This window comes from Phocoena sinus, chromosome 4, assembly GCF_008692025.1.
Source record: "Phocoena sinus isolate mPhoSin1 chromosome 4, mPhoSin1.pri, whole genome shotgun sequence".
Classification (NCBI taxonomy): Eukaryota; Metazoa; Chordata; class Mammalia; order Artiodactyla; family Phocoenidae; genus Phocoena; species Phocoena sinus.
The window spans coordinates 113,180,790-113,202,030 of NC_045766.1; the positions used below are offsets into that span (position 1 = coordinate 113,180,790).

The following is a 21,241-nucleotide window of genomic DNA, read 5'->3' on the forward strand; positions in this document are numbered from 1 at the left end:
CTTTTCAAGTAGAAAAATAAATTCCCAGGACTGCATATTCTCTTCCTCTGTTTTTCCCAAGATACCCATTAAAATTCTAATTTAAAGGCCCATATTTAATTAAGATGCCTTTTATTGTGCAGCTTTTTCAGTCATTTTGTTGTTGAAATAGAAGAACCATCATAAAAGCACGACATAGGTAATCTGAATGATGATTTCTAATTCTCAGTATGCCACTGAAAAGCTTCAGTGGCCTCTTCCAAACGTGGAAGAATCTGAGAAGATACAGGAATACACTGTTAGACCCAAACGGTCTACGAGGGATTCCAACTCGCCCAAGAACCGCCAAGAGTCGAGAGCCGTTGCAACACGCAAGAGGTTTATTAGGAGCCGATGCACCGGGGTTCCCTGAACCTCACGCAGGAGGCCGATGGGGAACCCCTAAAAGCGGAATCACATACTTTTTATAGGTTTATTTACTCACAGGGCGGGTATATTCTCACAATGATTGGGTAAATGTGGTGACTTTTGAATTCATTGGCTTAGGAACTTTTGTCCCACCTTCTGGCCGTTATACTTGTTTGTTCATTGTGGCGGGTTAGGGCGTATACCTGTTACGGGCAACTGGAAAATTACCCGCTGTCTGGAAAGTCCCCGTCAACTGAAAAACTCCAAGAATGGTTTCGATAGGGAGAAGGAGTGGCGCACGATAGGGAGAAGAATTGGTTTACGGGAACAAGTGAGGGGGTGGAAAGTCCCTAAAGGCCCCACACACAATATATTCAAAGGTAGCCATTTGAGTGTCAAGAGGGAGATTTCTCACTCAACTTCGGTTCTACTGGAAAGAGGCTGAAGTATTTATTATATCATAATAGCCATACATTTAGAGTTGTGCGTACAATGTTAAGATCCAATGGGTGGGCAGTTGACGGAAAAGTGTCCTTGGTGGACTCTGCTCCTGTCTTTACAAATTCCACATTCGTAAAATGAAACTAATAAAGTCACTTTTTCATAGCCTTGTTTTGAGGATTAAATGAGTGGATCCTTGGCATGGTTCCTTACATAGTAAATGTTCAATAATCGTCAGCCATTGCTAACATTATTATTATATTGCTAACAATATCATTATTCTTATTTATGTGATGAGCTCCTCTCCTCCTGAGGAGCCTTAGATTATTAATTTCTAAAAGAAGAAGTTTGGGTCCCACACCTCCTAGGCCCCTGACTACACCAAGATTCTTGTGATTCATGAAGCCAGAGTATTATAGTTCACATATGTTCACCACATGATTAGGGAACAAAAGTAATTTTGGGAGCATTTGAGCCTCACCAAAATGGGGCAGTCCTGAGACTGCAGTGCGTTGATGTACAATCACTGGTGAGTCAAACCTTCTGCAGCAAGGGAGTGGATTTGTTGGAAATACAAAAGATTTGTTGGAAATACAAAAGGAAAATTGCATTTTACGGTATAAATGGTGACATGGTAAAAAATTTTAAAAAGACCATTGCCTTGGAAATCTGGATACCGATGTTTTCTTCTGGTCTGTTCCTGACAAATAACACAGGCTAGTGACAAGCTGGGACTCAGTTGCCTCTATTTGTGGGATGGATTAGATGTTGTCAAAGACTCCTGCCCTTTTCTATAATTTTATGTTTCACTCAGTTCTAAAATTTCCCACAATGCTTTTAAAGAGTGTGTTACAAATATTAAAATCTCCATAATATTTGAAAGTTTCCATTTAACGTATTTTTTCACTTTGTCCCTTGTCTTCTCAATATTACCCAAATAGGTTGCAAAGTCAGCACTGAATTTTAGAATCCTTTTCTGAAAGCAAATTTACTTATTCTGAGAACTGTATTAAAATTGATGTATGGTTTTTTTTTGTTTTTTTTTTTTTAAACATCTTATTGGGGTATAATTGCTTTACAATGGTGTGTTAGTTTCTGCTTTATAACAAAGTGAATCAGCTATACATATACATATGTTCCCATATGTCTTCCCTCTTGCGTCTCCCTCCCTCCCACTCTCCCCATCCCACCCTTCCAGGCTGTCAAAAAGCACCGAGCTAATATCCCTGTGCCTTGCGGCTGCTTCCCCCCAGCTATCTACCTTACTACGTTTGTTAGTGTGTATATGTCCATGACTCTCTCTCGCCCTGTCAAAACTCACCCCTCCCCCTCCCCATACCCTCAAGTCCGTTCTCCAGTAGGTCTGCGTCTTTATTCCTATCTTACCCCTAGGTTCTTCATGACATTTTTTTCCCTTAAATTCCATATATATGTGTTAGCATACAGTATTTGTCTTTTTCTTTCTGACTTACTTCACTCTGTATGACAGACTCTAGGTCTATCCATCTCATTACAAATAGCTCAATTTCATTTCTTTTTAAGGCTGAGTAATATTCCATTGTGTATATGTGCCACATCTTCTTTATCCATTCATCCGATGATGGGCGCTTAGGTTGTTTCCATGTCCTGGCTATTGTAAATAGAGCTGCAATGAACATTTTGGTACATGACTCTTTTTGAATTTTGGTTTTCTCAGGGTATATGCCAAGTAGTGGGATTGCTGGGTCATATGGTAATTCTATTTGTAGTTTTTTAAGGAACCTCCATACTGTTCTCCACAGTGGCTGAACCAATTCACATTCCCACCAGCAGTGCAAGAGTGTCCCCTTTTCTCCACACCCTCTCCAGCATTTATTGTTTCTAGATTTTTTGATGATGGCCATTCTGACTGGTGTGAGATGATATCTCATTGTAGTTTTGATTTGCATTTCTCTAATGATTAATGATGTTGAGCATTCTTTCATGTGTTTGTTGGCATTCTGTATATCTTCTTTGGAGAAATGTCTATTTAGGTCTTCTGCCCATTTTTGGATGGGGTTGTTTGTTTTTTTGTTATTGAGCTGCATGAGCTGCTTGTAAATTTTGGAGATTAATCCTTTGTCAGTTGCTTCATTTGCAAATGTTTTCTCCCATTCTGAGGGTTGTCTTTTGGTCTTGGTTATGGTTTCCTTTGCTGTGCAAAAGCTTTGAAGTTTCATTAGGTCCCATTTGTTTATTTTTGTTTTTATTTCCATTACTCTAGGAGGTGGGTCAGAAAGGATCTTGCTGTGATTTATGTCATAGAGTGTTCTTCCTATGTTTTCTTCTAAGAGTTTGATAGTTTCTGGCCTTACATTTAGGTCTTTAATCCATTTTGAGCTTATTTTTGTGTATGGTGTTAGGGAGTGATCTAATCTCATACTTTTACATGTACCTGTCCAGTTTTCCCAGCACCATTTATTGAAGAGGCTGTCCTTTCTCCACTGTACATTCCTGCCTCCTTTATCAAAGATAAGGTGTCCATATGTGTGTGGGTTTATCTCTGGGCTTTCTATCCTGTTCCACTGATCTATCTTTCTGTTTTTGTGCCAGTACCATACTGTCTTGATTACTGTTGCTTTGTAATATAGTCTGAAGTCAGGGAGCCTTATTCCTCCAGCTCCTTTTTTCGTTCTCAAGATTGCTTTGGCTATTCGGGGTCTTTTGTGTTTCCATACAAATTGCGAAATTTTTTGTTCTAGTTCTGTGAAAAATGCCAGTGGTAGTTTGATAGGGATTGCATTGAATCTGTAGATTGCTTGGGTAGTAGAGTCATTTTCACAATGTTGATTCTTCCCATCCAAGAACATGGTATATCTCTCCATCTATTTGTATCATCTTTAATTTCTTTCATCAGTGTCTTATAATTTTCTGCATACAGGTCTTTCGTCTCCTTAGGTAGGTTTATTCCTAGATATTTTATTCTTTTTGTTGCAATGGTAAATGGGAGTGTTTTCTTGATTTCACTTCAGATTTTTCATCATTACTATATAGGAATGCAGAGATTTCTGTGCATTAATTTTGTATCCTGCTACTTTACCAAATTCATTGATTAGCTCTAGTAGTTTTCTGGTAGCATCTTTAGGATTCTCTATGTATAGTATCATGTCATCTGCAAACAGTGACAGCTTTACTTCTTCTTTTCCGATTTGGATTCCTTTTATTTCCTTTTCTTCTCTGATTGCTGTGGCTAAAACTTCCAAAACTATGTTGAATAAGAGTGGTGAGAGGGGCAACCTTGTCTTGTTCCTGATCTTAGTGGAAATGCTTTCAGATTTTCACCATTGAGGATGATGTTTTGCTGTGGGCTTTGTCATATATGCTTCTATTATGTTTAGGAAAGTTCCCTCTATGCCTACTTTCTGGAGGGTTTTTATCATAAATGGGTGTTGAATTTTGTCGAAAGCTTTCTCTGCATCTATTGAGATGATCATATGGTTTTTCCCTCCTTCAATTTGTTAATATGGTTTATCACATTGATAGATTTGCGTATATTGAAGAATCCTTGCATTCCTGGAATAAACCCCACTTGATCATGGTGTATGATCCTTTTAATGTGCTGTTGGATTCTGTTTGCTAGTATTTGTTGAGGATTTTTGCATCTATGTTCATCAGTGATATTGGCCTGTAGTTTTCTTTTCTTTGTGAAATCCTTGTCTGGTTTTGGTATCAAGGTGGATGGTGGCTTCGTAGAAGGAATTTGTGGAGTGTTCCTCCCTCTGCTATATTTTGGAAGAGTTTGAGAAGGATAGGTGTTAGCTCTTCTCTAAACGTTGGATAGAATTCACCTGTGAAGCCATCTGGTCCTGGGCTTTTGTTTGTTGGAAGGTTTTAATCACAGTTTCAATTTCAGTGCTTGTGATTGGTCTGTTCATATTTTCTATTTCTTCCTGATTCAGTCTTGGCAGGTTGTGCATTTCTAAGAATTTGTCCATTTCTTCCAGATTGTCCATTTATTGGCATAGAGTTGCTTGTAAGTAATCTCTCATGATTTTTTTTATTTCTGCAGTGTCAGTTGTTACTTCTCCTTTTTCATTTCTAATTCTATTGATTTGAGTCCTTCTCCTTTTTTTCTTGATGAGTCTGGCTAGTGGTTTATCTATTTGTTTATCTTCTCAAAGAAACCAGCTTTAGTTTTTTTGATCTTTGCTATTGTTTCCTTCATTTCTTTTTCATTTATTTCTGATCTGATTTTTATGATTTCTTTCCTTCTGCTAGCTTTGGGGTTTTTTTGTTCTTCTTTCTCTAATTGCTTGAGGTGCAAGGTTAGGTTGTTTATTCGAGATGTTTCCTGCTTCTTAAGGTGGCTTGTATTGCTATAAACTTCCCCCTTAGAACTGCTTTTGCTGCATCCCATAGGTTTTGGGTCGTTGAGTCTCCATTGTCATTTGTTTCTAGGTATTTTTTTATTTCCTCTTTGATTTCTTCAGTGATCACTTCATTATTAAGTACTGTATTGTTTAGCCTCCATGTGTTTGTATTTTTAAAGATCTTTTCCTGTAATTGATATCTAGTCTCATGGCGTTGTGGTCGGAAAAGATACTTGATACAATTTCAGTTTCTTAAATTTACCAAGGCTTGATTGTGACCCAAGATATGATCTATCCTGGAGAATGTTCCATGAGCACTTGAGAAAAATGTGTATTCTGTTGTTTTTGGATGGAGTGTCCTATAAATATCAATTAAGTCCATCTTGTTTAATGTATCATTTAAAGCTTGTGTTTCCTTATTTATTTTCATTTTGGATGATCTGTCCATGGGTGAAAGTGGGGTGTTAAGTCCCCTACTATGAATGTGTTACTGTTGATCTCCCCTTTTATGGTTGTTAGTATTTGCCTTATGTATTGAGGTGCTCCTATGTTGGGTGCATAAATATTTACAATTGTTATATCTTCTTCTTGGATCGATCCCTTGATCATTATGTAGTGTCCTTCTTTGTCCCTTTTAATAGTCCTTATTTTAAAGTCTATTTTGTCTGATATGAGAATTGCTACTCCAGCTTTCTTTTGGTTTCCATTTGCATGGAATATCTTTTTCCATCCCCTTACTTTCAGTCTGTATGTGTCTCTAGTTCTGAAGTGGGTCTCTTGTAGACAGCATATATAAGGGTCTTGTTTTTGTATCCATTCAGCCAATCTGTGTCTTTTGGTGGGAGCATTTAGTCCATTTACATTTAAGGTAATTATCGATATGTATGTTCCTATTTCCATTTTATATATTGTTTGGGTTCGCTACTATAGGTCATTTCCTTCTCTTGTGTTTCGTGTCTAGAGAAGTTCCTTTAGCATTTGTTGTAAAGCTGGTTTGGTGGTGCTGAACTCTCTCAGCTTTTGCTTGTCTGTAAAGGTTTTAATTTCTCCATCAAATGTGAATGAGTTCCTTGCTGGGTAGAGTAGTCTTGGTTGCAGGCTATTCTCCTTCATCACTTTCAGTATGTCCTGCCACTCCCTTCTGGCTTGTAGGGTTTCTGCTGAGAGATCAGCTGTTAACCTTATGGGGATTCCCTTGTGTGTTATTTGTTGTTTTTCCCTTGCTGCTTTTAATATGCTTTTCTTTGTATTTAATTTTGACAGTTTGATTAATATGTGTCTTGGCGTGTTTCTCCTTGTATTTATCCTGTATGGGACCCTCTGTGCTTCCTGGACTTGATTAACTATTTCCTTTCCCATATTAGGGAAGTTTTCAACTATAATCTCTTCAAATATTTTCTCAGTCCCTTTCTTTCTTTCTTCTTCTTCTGGAACCCCTATAATTCGAATGTTGGTGCGTTTCATGTTGTCCCAGAGGTCTCTGAGACTGTCCTCAGTTCTTTTCATTCTTTTTCTTATTCTGCTCTGCAGTAGTTATTTCCACTACTTTATCTTCCAGGTCACTTATTCCGTTCTTCTGCCTCAGTTATTCTGCTATTGATCCTATCTAGAGTGATTTTAATTTCATTTATTGCATTGTTCATCGTTGCTTGTTTCATCTTTAGTTCTTGTAGGTCCTTGTTAACTGTTTTCTTGCATTTTGTCCATTCTACTTCCAAGATTTCGGATCATCCTTACTATCATTATTCTGAATTCTTTTTCAGGTAGATTGCCTATTTCCTCTTCATTTGTTAGGTCTGGTGGGTTTTTTATCTTGCTCCTTCATCTGCTGTGTGTTTTTCTGTCTTCTCATTTTGCTTATCTTACTGTGTTTGGGGTCTCCTTTTTGCAGGCTGCACTTTCGTAGTTCCTGTTGTTTTTGATGTCTGTCTCCAGTGGCTAAGGTTGTTTCAGTGGGTTGTGTAGGCTTCCTGGTGGAGGGGACTAGTGCCTGTGTTGTGCTGGATGAGGCTGGATCTTGTCTCTCTAGTGGGCAGGTTCACGTCTGGTGGTGTGTTTTGGGGTGTCTGTGGCCTTATTATGATTTTAGGCAGCCTCTCTGCTAAAGGGTGGGGTTGTGTTCCTGTTTTGCTAGTTGTTTGGCATAGGTTGTCCAGCACTGTGGCTTGCTGGTCGTTGAGTGAAGCTGGGTGCTGGTGTTAAGATGGAGGTCTCTGGGAGATTTCCACCGTTTAATATTATGTGGAGCTGGGAGGTCTCTTGTTGACCAGTGTCCTGAAGTTGGCTCTCCTACCTCAGAGGCAGAGCCCTGACTCCTGGCTGGAGCACCAAGAGCCTTTCATCCACACAGCTCAGAATAAAAAGGGAGAAAAAGTAGGGAGAATTAGTAGAAGTATGAGTAAAGAAAGAAGGAAAGGAGGAAAGGAAGGAAGGAAGAAAGAAGCAAAGAAGGAAAGAAAGGAGGGAGGGAGGGAGGGAGGGAGGAAGGAAGGAAGGAGGGAAAGAAGGAAAAAAGACAGAAAGAAAGATGCTACAGTAAAAATAAAACAAAGTATAATATAGTTATTGAATTAAAAAATATTTAGAAAAAAAAAAAGGGACGGATAGAACCTTAGGACAAATGTTAGAAGCAAAGCTATACAGAGAAAATCTTACACAGAAGCATACACATACACCTTCACAAAAAGAGGTAAAGGGGGGAAAATCATAAATCCTGCTCCCTGAGACCACCTCCTCAATTTGGGGTGATTCGTTGTCTAAAGGAGGGAAGGAAGGAAGGAAAGAAAGAAAGAACGAAGGTAAAGTATAATAAAGTTATTACAATTAAACTTAATTATTAAGAAAAAGAATTTTTAAAAAAAGTCATGGACGGATAGAGCCCTAGGACAAATGGTGGAAGCAAGAGTATACAGACAGGATCTCACACAGAAGCATACACGTACACATTCACAAAAAGAGGAAAAGGGAAAAAAAATCATAGATCTCGCTCCTAAATTCCACCTCTTCAATTTGGGATCATTCCTTGTCTATTCAGGTATTCCACAGATGCAGGGTATATCAAGTTGATTGTGGAGCTTCAATCCGCTGCTTCTGTGGCTGCTGGGAGAGATTTCCCTTTCTCTTCTTTGTTCTCACAGCTCACAGGAGCTCAGCTTTGGATTTGGCCCTGCCTCTGCGTGTAGGTCGCTGGAGGGCGTCTGTTTTTTCGCTCAGACAGGACGGGGTTAAAGGAGCCGCTGATTCGGGGCCTCCGGCTCACTCAGGCCGGGGGTTGGGGGATGGGGGTAGGAGGGGCACTACGTGCGGGGCGGGCCTGCGGCTGCAGAGGCAGCGTGACGTTGCGGCAGAGGCCGGCGTGATGTTGCACCAGCCTGAGACCCGCCGTGCGTACTGCCGGGGAAGTTGTCCCTGGATCCCGGGAACCTGGCAGTGGCGGGCTGCACAGGCTCCGCGGAAGAGGGGTGTGGAGAGTGACCTGTGCTCGCACACAGGCCCCTTGGTGGCGGCAGCAGCAGCCTTAGCGTCTCCCGCCCGTCTCTGGGGTCCGCGGTTTTAGCCGCGGCTCGCGCCCGTCTCTGGGGTTTCCGCTTTCAGCCGCGGCTCGCGCCCGTCTCGGGGGCTCGCGCCCTCAGCCGCGGCTCGCGCCCGTCTCTGGGGTTCGCGCTTTTAGCCGCGGCTCGCGCCCGTCTCTGGAGTTCCTTTAAGCAGCGCTCTTAAACCCCTCTCCTCGCGCACCAGGAAACAAAGCGGGAAGAAAAAGTCTCTTGCCTCTTCGGCCGGTGCAGGCTTTTCCCCGAACTCCTCCCGGCTAGTCGTGGTGCACTAACCCCTTCAGGCTATGTTCAAGCCGCCAACCCCAGTCCTCTCCCTGAGCTCCGTCCAAAACCAAAACCCGAGCCTCAGCTCGCAGCCCCGCCCGCCCCGGCGGGTGAGCAGACAAGCCACTCGGGCTGGTGAGTGCCGGTCAGCACCGATCGTCTGTGCAGGAATCTCCCCGCTTTGCCCTCCGCACCCGTCGCTGTGCACTACTCCGCGGTCCCGAAACTCCCCCCTCTGCCTCCCGCAGTCTCCGCCCGCGGAGGGGCTTCCTAGTGTGTGGAAACTTTTCCTCCTTCACAGCTCCCTCCCACTGGTGCAGGTGCCGTCCTTATTCTTTTGTCTCTGTTTTTTCTTTTGCCCTACCCAGTTACGTGGGGAGTTTCTTGCCTTTTGGGAGGTCTGAGGTCTTCTGCCAGCCTTCAGTAGGAGTTCTGTAGGAGTTGTTCCACGTGTGGATGTATTTCTGGTGTATCCGTGGGGAGGAAGGCGATCTCCGCGTCTTACTCTTCCGCCATCTTCAAGGTCCCCCCCTGATGTATGGTTTTTCAGAAAGACAAATGATTATATGTTTTGTTTTAAAGGATAAACTTTAGTTGGCCATTTTTTTTAGACCAAAAACTTCCAGGAGATTCAGATTCAATGAAGCTTATGGTTTTTTTCTAATTGAACAGAATGAAAAAAAGTGAAAAACAGTTGAGCCAGATTACATGCACCAACCTGTAAACATAAAACAATTACATAAATATGGAAGAAATATGATATTAGGATGAACTGTGGTTTAACAACCTTTTTAGGTGGTGTCTACTTGGATACATTATATATGTTATCAAATTAATATCAAATCTTTTCACAAGTTAGTTCCATATTTTAGAATTTCATACTATTCAAATCAAGAAACATTTGCGAATATACACTTTGATTAGTAGACATGTTACAGAAGAAAAGGAGAGATTTTCTTTTAAAGGATCTGTGTTTGAGATTATTTATGGATACCATTGTTTTTTTCTGCAAGATGCTGCCAGTCATTTGAATTCAATTTTTATTTTAATTTCTTAAATATACATATGAATTTAAAAAATTGGATAGTTTAACCAGAAGTTCATATCATTTTATAATGTGACACATACTATTTTTTCCCCAAAAGGAAATGTTCAAGGCAAGTAAGAAAAAAAGTTGCTTTTATAGAAGAGAGAAAAAAATCTTAAATTCATAACTTTATGCAAGGTTGCCTGTCGCCATAAGCAATGCTAGAGTTCTGTGTTTCACAGCTGCAAAAATAATTACATGAGCATTATCTAAGCAGCAATCTTTAATGGATTACATTTTGTTAGCTTTTCATTATATACTGTAAAAACCCAAATAACATAGTAAATGGAAAAGAAAAAAAAAACCCTTGATTTATCTGACTTAGACCTTTGATATTTTTGAAAGACATTTTATTCTTCATTGGTTTATTTGAGATATCTCAATTTGTAAATAAGATATAGTGTTACCAAGTTGGTTTTAAGCTCACCAAACAGAACAGTGGTGCAAATTATTTATTTTAATTTGAAAAGTATTTCACTTCTGCATGTTTCAAGGGTGTTAAAAATTTTCAGAGGTGTTATCTTAGATTAATAATGTGATCTAGCAAAAGCACCTACTGTTCGTTAAGGTCAGTTCATTTGCTTTTTCTATAAACCTTACATTTTATTTGTGGTGTATTCTTAAAACCTAATAGTAGTGTAAATTCATAATTAGTGGAAGTCTTTGTACTCTGTTCTTTTATAATGTGCTAACAGTAGCTGCAGTTTTCAGTTCAGCAAGGCTTATCTTTGTGTCTGTGTATTTTATTAGTAAATAGTGTGTCTATGGAGTTAGACTTACAACAGTGTGGTGTGATCATATCTCCTTTGCTTTTTCCTTTTACTGTTCTTTCCAAAAATGAGGACAGACATCTCTTGTTTGAAGCGGTATTTTCCAAGTGTTAATACTGTCATATTGTGCCCAAGTTGTTGTAATATGTAGATTAAAAAGTGGTTTTGTTGAGTGGATATTAAGGCTTACTCAGATGTATGCATACACTTAGCTGGCATAGAGGAAGGAAAAGTAGAGAATTGTAAGAGAAAAGTATAGTATTTTGTAAGTCTCTAAGCTTATTTGGGGTTTTGAAACCAAAATTTAAGGGTGACTTTTGAAATCATAAGTTTTTTTTTTCATTGTAGTATTTCATCCATGACATATTTTTAAATGCCATTGAAATGGAAACACATTCATTCTGGTACAAAATTGTAGTATCAAATATTTAATTCAATAGATTTTTAAAGATAAATATTTATCACTTCGAATCTGTGCACTTAACATACCAATGAGCATATTAAGAATCAAATTAGATTACTAAAATTGTTCACCTTTTATTACACACTGGGGGAAAATGGGGTGGGAGAAAGGTAACTAACATTTTTAGATTTTGTATTGAAGTGTGTATTTCCATTCCTGCTTTGTAAATATGCAAACAGAGGTATTAAGTAATGTGTTCGAGATTACCTACCTCGTAAACAACAGAGCTGTGATTTAAGGCTAATTGATGCCAAATAATTCATGATTTCTTGGTGTTAACAAAATACTGAAGACAATTATACTGTATTAACTATTTTCGAAATACATGTTTGATTTATTTTCTACATTTTATTCCAATAATCGCAAAGTGAATAATACTGGTTCACAGTATGTTAGTATTATATTAGTATCCAGTTAGGATTATAGTAATGAATTGTTTCCTCCTCTAAAAAATTATGTTTAATAATATAAATGGGGTTAATAATATCTCTTATTCTGAGCAGGTTTGAAATTTAAATGAAGTAATGTGTACTCCTCACCAAATCCACAAAAACTAAAAAGTACAGAACATACAAAGTGACATGGTTGGTAGCAATGCTGTCATCATCACTGGTGCCTTTTAACACTGTCCCTCACTCAGTGATAATGGAAAAACAGACAATGTTTTGAATTTAGTCACTTTGCAAATATGTCTAAAGTTTTTGTAATGGACATATTTAAATTATAGTGACTATATACTGTTATACACTAGTTTGAAATATCTTTAAAATATTTCAGTCAAATGCATGCTTGGAAGTATATATATATGTTTTTTTTTTTTTTTTTAATTTTTTTTTGTGGTATGCGGGCCTCTCACTGTTGTGGCCTCTCCCGTTGCGCAGTCCAGGCTCCAGACGCGCAGGCCCAGCTGCCATGGCTTACGGGCCCAGCCGCTCCGCTGCATGTGGGATCTTTCTGGACCAGGGCACGAACCCGTGTCCCCTGCATCGGCAGGCGGACTCTCAACCACTGAGCCACCAGGGAAGCCCTATTTTTACTTTTAATATTTTTGCTTGTATGCATGTGTAAGCCATTTAATAACAGAAAGCATCATCCCAACGTGTCATGTAAGTAAAAGGAGGGTTTGGTTATATTCATTAGCACGTGGATGAGAAACTGTAGGCAGTAGACAGAGAAGTGCAAGTTAGAGATAAGCCAAATGCTAACTGTGAGGGCACTAGGCAGCAAAAAACACTTGCCCACTGACCTGTGAAGAATATCAAATTATCCCTGTCATGTGCTTAAGGCCAGATATCATTATTAAATTGCATATGTCTGTAAGTAGATATAGATTTTCCAAGATGTACTGAGATAGCTGTTAGTAGTCGTTTACTATAATAAATGTCTCCTTCGCTGAAGTTCAGAGATAAGGACTGTATATTTCACCGTTGAGTGTAATGATTTAATCTTGTGCCTGCAGTACTACGGGATGACTTCAGACAAAACCCTTCCGATGTCATGGTGGCTGTGGGAGAGCCTGCAGTGATGGAATGCCAGCCTCCACGAGGCCATCCGGAGCCCACCATTTCGTGGAGGAAAGATGGCTCTCCGCTGGATGATAAAGATGAAAGAATAACTGTGAGTATTTAAGCCAGCGGTGGGGGACATTTAGAAATCCAACTGTGTATATCTTCACGAAAGAAAAAGAGAAAAAAGTAGGTGCTTTCAAATACAGGATTGCGTTAACTCCCATTTTCAATTCTTCTTTTCAAATAAATATATTTCAGTTCTCCTTGTGTTGACATAAAAATAAGTGAGGAAAATGCATGTTGTTTAGTTTGCCATTCAGTAAAAGAAGACTTTAATTTCTATGTCAATGTCTTAGAGTTAACACTTTTGTGTATGACATAATTATTTGCATCACTCAGGGCATATCAGATTTCTAGACGGTATAGTAAAAAATTATAAATAGAATTCAGAAATAGAGTATATTTCCAGAAGACTTCTTAAATCCCTTCAGAATTTTTATCTCTCTCTCCTTTTTAAATTGATTTTCTGTTCTGTAGAGTTTGACATCGTTTCTGAAAAATCAAATCTCATTCTGAATGATGGTTAATGATGGATTGATCTCATTCCAGAATAAAATAGTGTGACTAGATTACTGGATTTCAAATTTCTGCTGTGATGTGAGTAGAGAAGTATGCTGTCTGTAGTAAGTAATGATGCGTTTTCTTCTGACAGCAGCGATTCTATGAGGCTTCTTTGCTTTTTCTATCTTGTAAGGCATTAACTAAAGTACCTAAGTAAACCAACTCTCATTGATTCTATGATTGTACAACATTCCCCTTTTCTGTTTTCTTTGTTCTGCACATACTGTCTATCTATTGTGAATTTATGAGCCAAGATTTAATGTTTCCCAGGAGAATGTGTGTATAAGGCTAAGGTCGCTGCTAAAGTTGTAGAAGAACAAAATTATAACACAGACCACATAATCCTAATAAATACTTGCAGTGTTTCTGAATAACCAGCTAGCAGATTAGCATGAAAATTAAATAGTGAGAAACAAAAAAGAGAGAAGGTTGTGGTGGACAGGGATTTAGAGACCTTGAAAGAAAATCATGCATTTTTCCTGCTTTGATCCGAATTAGAATGAGTCTGTCAAATGATTAATTCTAGGAATTGGAGTGAGAAGGACCTAGCTGTACTTTTAGGAGATGCTGACAAGCCACATAGCAAAGTGAACTATATTTGGAAATATTGACTCGGGGAAATAGAGTTAAGGGAGCAGAGGAGTAGAGATTCTGGGACCAAATGCTTCTCCTGTTAGTGATAACGGATTCCTTTTAGACTTATGCACAATTAAGATAATATTTTCCCCTTTAAAAACTATTTTAAGTCGTTTGATGACCATTATCTGTAATTTACATTTTCCTACCCTAATAATTCAAACTCACTGAAACCATTATAATCCATCTCCTCCCTCATGTCTTTCCCGATTACCTATTTGTGTTTAATACAAATTAATGATAAAATTCTCAGCATTGGAGATGCAGCATTAAACAAAAATCAGTGAATGCCCTTCTGGAGTTTATATTCTGTGGTTAATTATGCAGATAAAACCAAAATAGATAGTATAACATATAGTATATTAGACTATAATAAGTCCTATAAAAAGTAATGAAGTGATAGATTAATTAAGATTGGGGTAGAATTCCAATTTTAAATAGAAATGACCAGAAATGCTCCCCATAAAGCTGTGAAAAAATTAAGGGAAGGAACTAGATAGGTATCTGGATAAAGAGTGTTCAAACAAAATAGTAAGTTCAAAGACCCTAAGGCAGGGTGTACCTCTACCATTCAAAAAAAAACAGGCAGAATGGTCAGTGTGGATGGAGCCGAGTAGCAGAGTGAGCTGGGGGAGATTTGTCGGAGATAGCATCGGGGGTGACAGCTAGCCAGACGGTATTCAGCCACAAGAAAGAACAAAATAAAGCCATCTGGAGCAACGTGGATGGACCTAGAGACTGTCATACTGAGTGAAGTGAGTCAGACAGAGAAGGACAAATATCGTATGACACCGCTTACATGTGGAATCTAAAGAATGGTACAAGTGAACTTATTTACAAAACAGAAATAGAGTCACAGATGTAGAAAACAATCTTATGGTTACCGGGGGGGAAAGGTGGGGAGGGAGAAATTGGGAGATTGGGATTGACATATACACACTACTATATATAAAACAGATAACTAATAAGGACCTACTGTACAGCACAGGGAACTCTACTCAATACTCTGTAATGACCTATATGGGAAAAGAGTCTAAAAAAGAGTGGATATGTGTAAATGTATAACTGATTCACTGTGCTGTACAGAAGAAACTAACACAACATTGTAAATCAACTGTACTCCAATAAAATTTTTTTTAAAAACCCAAAACTAGCCAGACTGTCTAGGACCTAGTAGACATTGTAAATAGTTTGGCTTTTCCTCGAAGCAAGGTGAAAGCATCAGAGTTTTTCTCAGCAGAATCCTCCATGCTCTGCAGTACACAGTGAAGGGCGATAATAGCTGACGTGGAGAGCACAGTGGGAGTTTTTGCAGTAATCCAGGCAAAGGGGAAACGGTGGTTTGGACCACTCTCTTAGGAGGTAGTTTGAAGAGGAGAGGTTATATTCTGGATCTGCTGTGAAGCAATTGCCGACAGAATTTGCTAAGAGATTGGATGTGGCTTGTGAGAAAAAGAGAAGGATTACCTTAATCCATTGGTCTGAGCAACTGAAAAGGTCGAGATGCCATTAATTGTAAAAGGGAAGATTTGGGATGGGAAGTATCAGGAACTCAGTTTTAGACACTGTAATTTTGAAATTCTTATGTAGATATCCAAGTATAAGTGTCAAATAGGCAGTTGGAAACATGAGTCAGAAATTCAGAGTTGAGGTTGAGGCTGGAGAAAAATTTGAGTTGTGGTAGACATAACAAGTACTCATTACCATACAGTCCTCCCTTCCTTCTGGGCAGATGAAACACTTCCCAGCTTCCTTGCCACGGGGCAATTTCGCTGGTTCAGCTTCATGAGCTATGAGTGAAAATTAAAGACGTTAAATACTAGTGGGTGAGCTTCCAGCGCTCTCTCTCTTTATCAGGTGGCAACCAAGGAGGACACATGTTCCAGGACACCCAAAGAGCCTGGGTCCCTGAGTTAGGTGTAGTAGAACTTTCCACCCCATACCTCTGTCTTCCCATGGTGGACATGTAGAATGAATGAGAAATTTTTGTTGTATTAAATCATAGAGAATTTCCTAGCCCAGACTAATGTAGCCTATCTTAATGAATATGGGAGTCATCAGCATGTACATATTATTTAAAAACAGGAGGCTGAAATCACCAAGGGAGTGATTATACATAGAAAGGAAGAGAGATCCAGTCTTTAGCTCTCGCGGGAAAAGAGGCAAAAGAGCAGTGGAGACTGAAAGGGAGCAGTCAGAAAGAAAGGAGGAAAACTAGAAGGGCAGCCAACTGAAGATGGTGCTTTAAGGACGTGGCAATGACTGAATCAGTTGCAGCCAGTAGATCAAGTAATGTAAGGATTGAGAATTGACCATTGGAATTGACAACTTGGTCAGTCATTAATGACCTTGACAAGAGCAGTTTCAGGGAGTGGGGTTAAAACTCACTGAACTGGTACAAGAGAAATTGGAAAGATTGAAATCAGACACGTTAGAATTGTATAGACAATTCTTTCTATATTTTATCTAACACAACAGTTAAAAGATAAAGGTGTTGTGGTCTCACATTTTGAAAAGTCTTAGTTAATCTTAAAGGTTTTGTCTTGTGTGTATGCACATGCGTGTGTGCATTTTTTTGTGATATTAATAGTTTGAAACTGCTGTGGTAAATTTGATTTTTAAAAATTCTTGGAACTTCCTGTTATATCATATACTGAATTAGAAGAAATGTTATGGTTTGTGCCAAAGTGCTTAATTTATTATAGGATTTTCAATTTACATTTTGCTGTCTAGAAGATGTTACGCTGTAAATAAAGGGCACCAATGCCCCCCCTGCCATTAGCAGCTTATAGTCAATGTAAGAACCAACTGCTCTCAGGAATCAAACAATTTAAAGTTGCAATAACCTATGACTATGAAACGATGCCAAGATGTTAATGTATAAATAATTTTAAAATCATTTAAATGCTGTCAAATGATGTTCCATGATAGTGTTCCGTATGCCAGGAAGTTGTAATGTCTGAAAATTTTACTGTTTCTAAGACCATCTGTGTGTTTTGTGTAAATTATGACTGTTTAAACTGATAAAACACTGGAGGTAAAACCATCTATACATGCAGGGAAATGAATTAGATTAAAAATCAGCAGTTTGGATGCAAAATTACTGCTCTTATTTAAATCATAATTGTTTTTGTTGGATTTCTTCCTTTAGGCAAAACTAAAATTGAGTAATTAAAACAAAAACTTAAAACAAGAAACAGAATGCCTGATGTTATTTCTAATTTTTTTTTTTCAAAAATTCAAAGTAAATTCTTAAGAGAAGTTGTTATTAGATATTTTATGTGATTCTTCTTTCCTGAGCTTTGTTTTTGAATGACTGTTTTCATTTCTATTGTTAAAGTACTTTGCCAAATGTGTTTGAGTACGGACAAACAAGAGATTAAAGCACATAATATCTTTATGAAAGACAAGTGAAGATTGCATGGTTATTGCTACAGTTTTGGTTATAGGAATTTCTAGAGTTCTTTGATGTGGTGGCTTTCTTTGTTGAAAATGTAAAGTACAACTCTCCCAGCTGTGAGAACAAAGCCACACCCTACAAAAAGGAAAATATGTAATTGAATTGTAGCTGCAACCTGTATGTTTTTTGATGTTCTTAAGTCACTTCTTTTTACACTGACCTGTATTCTAAGCCAAATTTTAGATCTATGATGATTATAATGCAGGAAAATATAAAAAGCGTTTTCTTATTTTCCTTGCCTGAGAGGGAAGAATCTTTTAGAACTTTTTTGGCGTGTATTTCTTAGAATAATTTGAAGGAGGCCTTAGATGATGTTTGTCTCTAGTGTTCGTTCTTTTTTTTCTAAACCTTAGTGTATTTAGCATGAGAATATAAGTAGTTTAACTGGCAGGCTGGATTAAGTAGGTTTACTTCATATGTCTAGACATAGTCATAACCATTATTATAATAAATGAATTTTTTGTCATAGAGATGAATCAGAGGACCAAGACTTCTTTTTGATGTAGAATAACATTTCGATGTACTTTATAAAAAATGATATTGTAGAGTTTATTCATTACATTTTGGAAATATTTTACTTAAAGTCACGATTATTTTGTATGAGTGAAAAACTGAGAATGTTAAGGTTGGAGAAACAACTAATACCAAATACTGAGAAAAAAATTTGTGTTCAGTTAAAAAAACTACAATTGCCCTTGAATTAAAGAAAAAGATAAATACAGTTGAAAGTACATACTCGCAAATAATTTCCTAGATTACGAAGATCTGAAGTATGTATAAGATTGTCAATCACAGAATTATGTTGAATAAAAGCTGACAACTAGACCCAAAAATGCCCAAGAAAAATTTTAGCATGATTTTGGGTTTTGGATGAGTCAATCATACATTGATAAAGAGAGAAGAGAAATTTACTAATGTCAAAACATTGTGAAATGGTATTAAGCTTATTAAAAAATTTGCCATTTATTTGTATATTTGTAGGACCTGGGTAGTTTTAATATTGTTACCTTGGCGAAAAGTTAAGTGTGTTCAAAATCAGGCTAGTTTTGGGGGGTCCACACACTGCCAGAATGTCTGAGGCATCAGTTTCCCACATCTTTTTTTTTTTTTTTTTTTTTTTTGCGGTACGCAGGCCTCTCACTGCCGCGGCCCCTCCCGCTGCGGAGCACAGGCTCCGTACGCGCGCAGGCCCAGTGGCCATGGCTCACGGGCCCAGCCGCTTCGCTGCACGCGGGATCCTCCCGGACCGGGGCACAAACCCACGTCCCCTGCATCGGCAGGTGGACTCTCACCCCACCACACCACCAGGGAAGCCCCCCCACCCCCCGCCATATCTTTTGTATTGGCTCTCTACAAAAAGAAAATGCTCCTGGTGGTAGCTACAGGAATTGCAGGCATAAAGACAGAAGGAAATAGCCCATCTCTCACGGAAGATTTAAATAACACTTACTTAATTCATTTATAAGCATAAAAACAAATGTATTCATAAGTTACATGTATTAGGGTATCCAATAGTACCTAGGTGGTACTAATGAGACAAGATCAACTATATGGTTTACTTTAACATATGATAAATTTGTATAGCAAATTGATACCATTATTTTAACAAAAGAAAACGATAGTTATATGTATTTGTATATGAGATTTGATGATTTATGACTGGGAATTAAATCTTTGGACTTGGATTGATAAATTAATATTTATAGGAATAATAGTAAATCCTCAGTACATGGAACATAGTAAATATGCAATAAATATTTATGTTACAGCTCTTCCGGAATGTTACAGCTCTTGTGCTTAAGTCTATCATGAAAACAAACTGAAAAAACACCACTCTATTTTTTTCAATCTGAAGTTTTTCAAACAAATGTGTCGAGTTTTAGAATTGGTTATTGTAGGGACACCAACAATTTACTACTCTACCATAGTAATAACAATAGCTATTGTGTATTGAGCACCTGTCGTGTACCAGAAACTTAATATTATCTCATTTAATCCCCTTTAAAACTCAATGAATAAGCTATTTTCTTTCCATTATGGCACACTTATACCTGTCAATTCAGTCTTATGGATAAGAGGAGGAGGAGGAGGATATTGATATTAAACCCTTAATGTAGCACTTACTATGTGCCAGGTCCTATTCTAAACACTTTATATATATTGACCCATTTTATCCTGACCCTGTCACACAGATACTAAAATTTCACTAGTGCAGTGGTTAACTCCAGTTGACTGCGGGGACACCTGCCTTTTGTTTTACTGACAACATTTTCTATAGGTCCTATAGATTTTGCTACATATATTAAAGACTCTGATTTGCTATCAATGCAAATTTCAACTCAGAATGGCCGTAACTCTTAGTTTCCGTTGTGAAATATTGCCTTTGAGTTTGTAAGGGTCTGGAGAGATTAGTTCACACAGTGGAGGTTATAGTGGTTTTGAAACTAAGCTTGGTACATTTGAGAATTAGTCCATATTATGTCCAGTAATAAAAACTGTAACATAACAAAGATCTATAAAATTTGAAGTTTGTTAGTTTCACAAACTATGGCACAGAAATGGTCAAGTTCGACCAAAGGTTATAGCTCAGATAAACTAAAATTATTTATTCTGGACACTAGAGGTCTTACCTCAAAAGATTTTAGGAGATTATCTAAAGAGGATGATAAATGACTGTTTGCCATTTGGCATTTAGGGAAAGAAGGACTTATATTAAAAGGGAATGAGTCAGAGAATGATTTAACTGACTGTACTTTATAGTTAATTGTCCAAATTGTGTATTAGCTAGGTTATAATACCATCAGCTGTACACACGTCAAAAGTTATTGCTGAAAAATTAAGCAATTATGACACATTACATAAATAAATGGATAATTAAGTCAAAGAAAATATTGATGTAGTAGCTTCACAATTTCATATAAATACAATAAAATATTGTAAAAACTAATATAGTAACAGTACAATGTAAATGGTAAGATCTGCCTGGACTCAATTCTGAAATTCCAGAGTAAGTTTCTTCAAAATAACCTTTCACCGTCATTTATCCTGAATTATTTCATTTTAGTATTTAAAAGAAGAGCTTAAAAGACATTCTTTTCATGTTCGAAACTCAGCTTTTAAAAAAATTTTTATTTTTATTTTTGGCTGTGTTGGGTCTTCGTTGCTGCGTACGGGCTTTCTCTAGTTGCAGTGAGCGGGGGCTACTCTTCGTTGTGGTGCATGGGCTTCTCATTGCGGTGGCTTCTCTTGTTGTGGAGCACGGGCTCTAGGTGCATGGGCTTCAGTTGTTGTGGCGTGCGGGCTCTAGAGCGTAGGCTCAGTAGTTGTGGCGCACGGGCTTAGTTGCTCCATGGTATGTGGGATTTTCCTGGACCAGGGCTTGAACCCGTGTCCCCTGCATTGGCAGGTGGATCCTTAACCACTGTGCCACAGGGAAGCCCTAAATTCTTAGCTTCTAAGCTAAAATTTAGAGATGAACAATGCATGCTTTTCCCATCTTTTTTGTATGTGGCTTTGTGACATAAACATTTTTGAATGACTTGTATTATTCTTTGAGATAAGCTGTGTCTTGAATTTTTAATTTTTTTCCTACCTGTCTTCAAAGCAGCATGCTACAAAATGTTTTATATGTCTCATAGATTTTCTTGTTACTTAATAGAAAAAATAATTTAGATTACAAAGAAATACTTTCATTATAAGTTATTTATTTCTATCAAATCCAT

The 21,241-nt window shown here is 38.0% G+C and overlaps 1 protein-coding gene across 10 annotated transcripts in view; it reads left to right on the forward strand.

Moving 5' to 3' along the window:
• ROBO1 (roundabout guidance receptor 1) overlaps positions 1-21,241 on the forward strand; it is a 403,232-nt gene that overhangs the window by 251,430 nt on the left and 130,561 nt on the right. For all 10 annotated transcript variants that reach the window (XM_032630727.1, XM_032630729.1, XM_032630732.1 and 7 more), the window contains one exon: positions 12,754-12,911. In XM_032630727.1, coding sequence (XP_032486618.1) covers positions 12,754-12,911 — 158 coding nt within the window. The remainder of the gene's footprint in view (positions 1-12,753; positions 12,912-21,241) is intronic.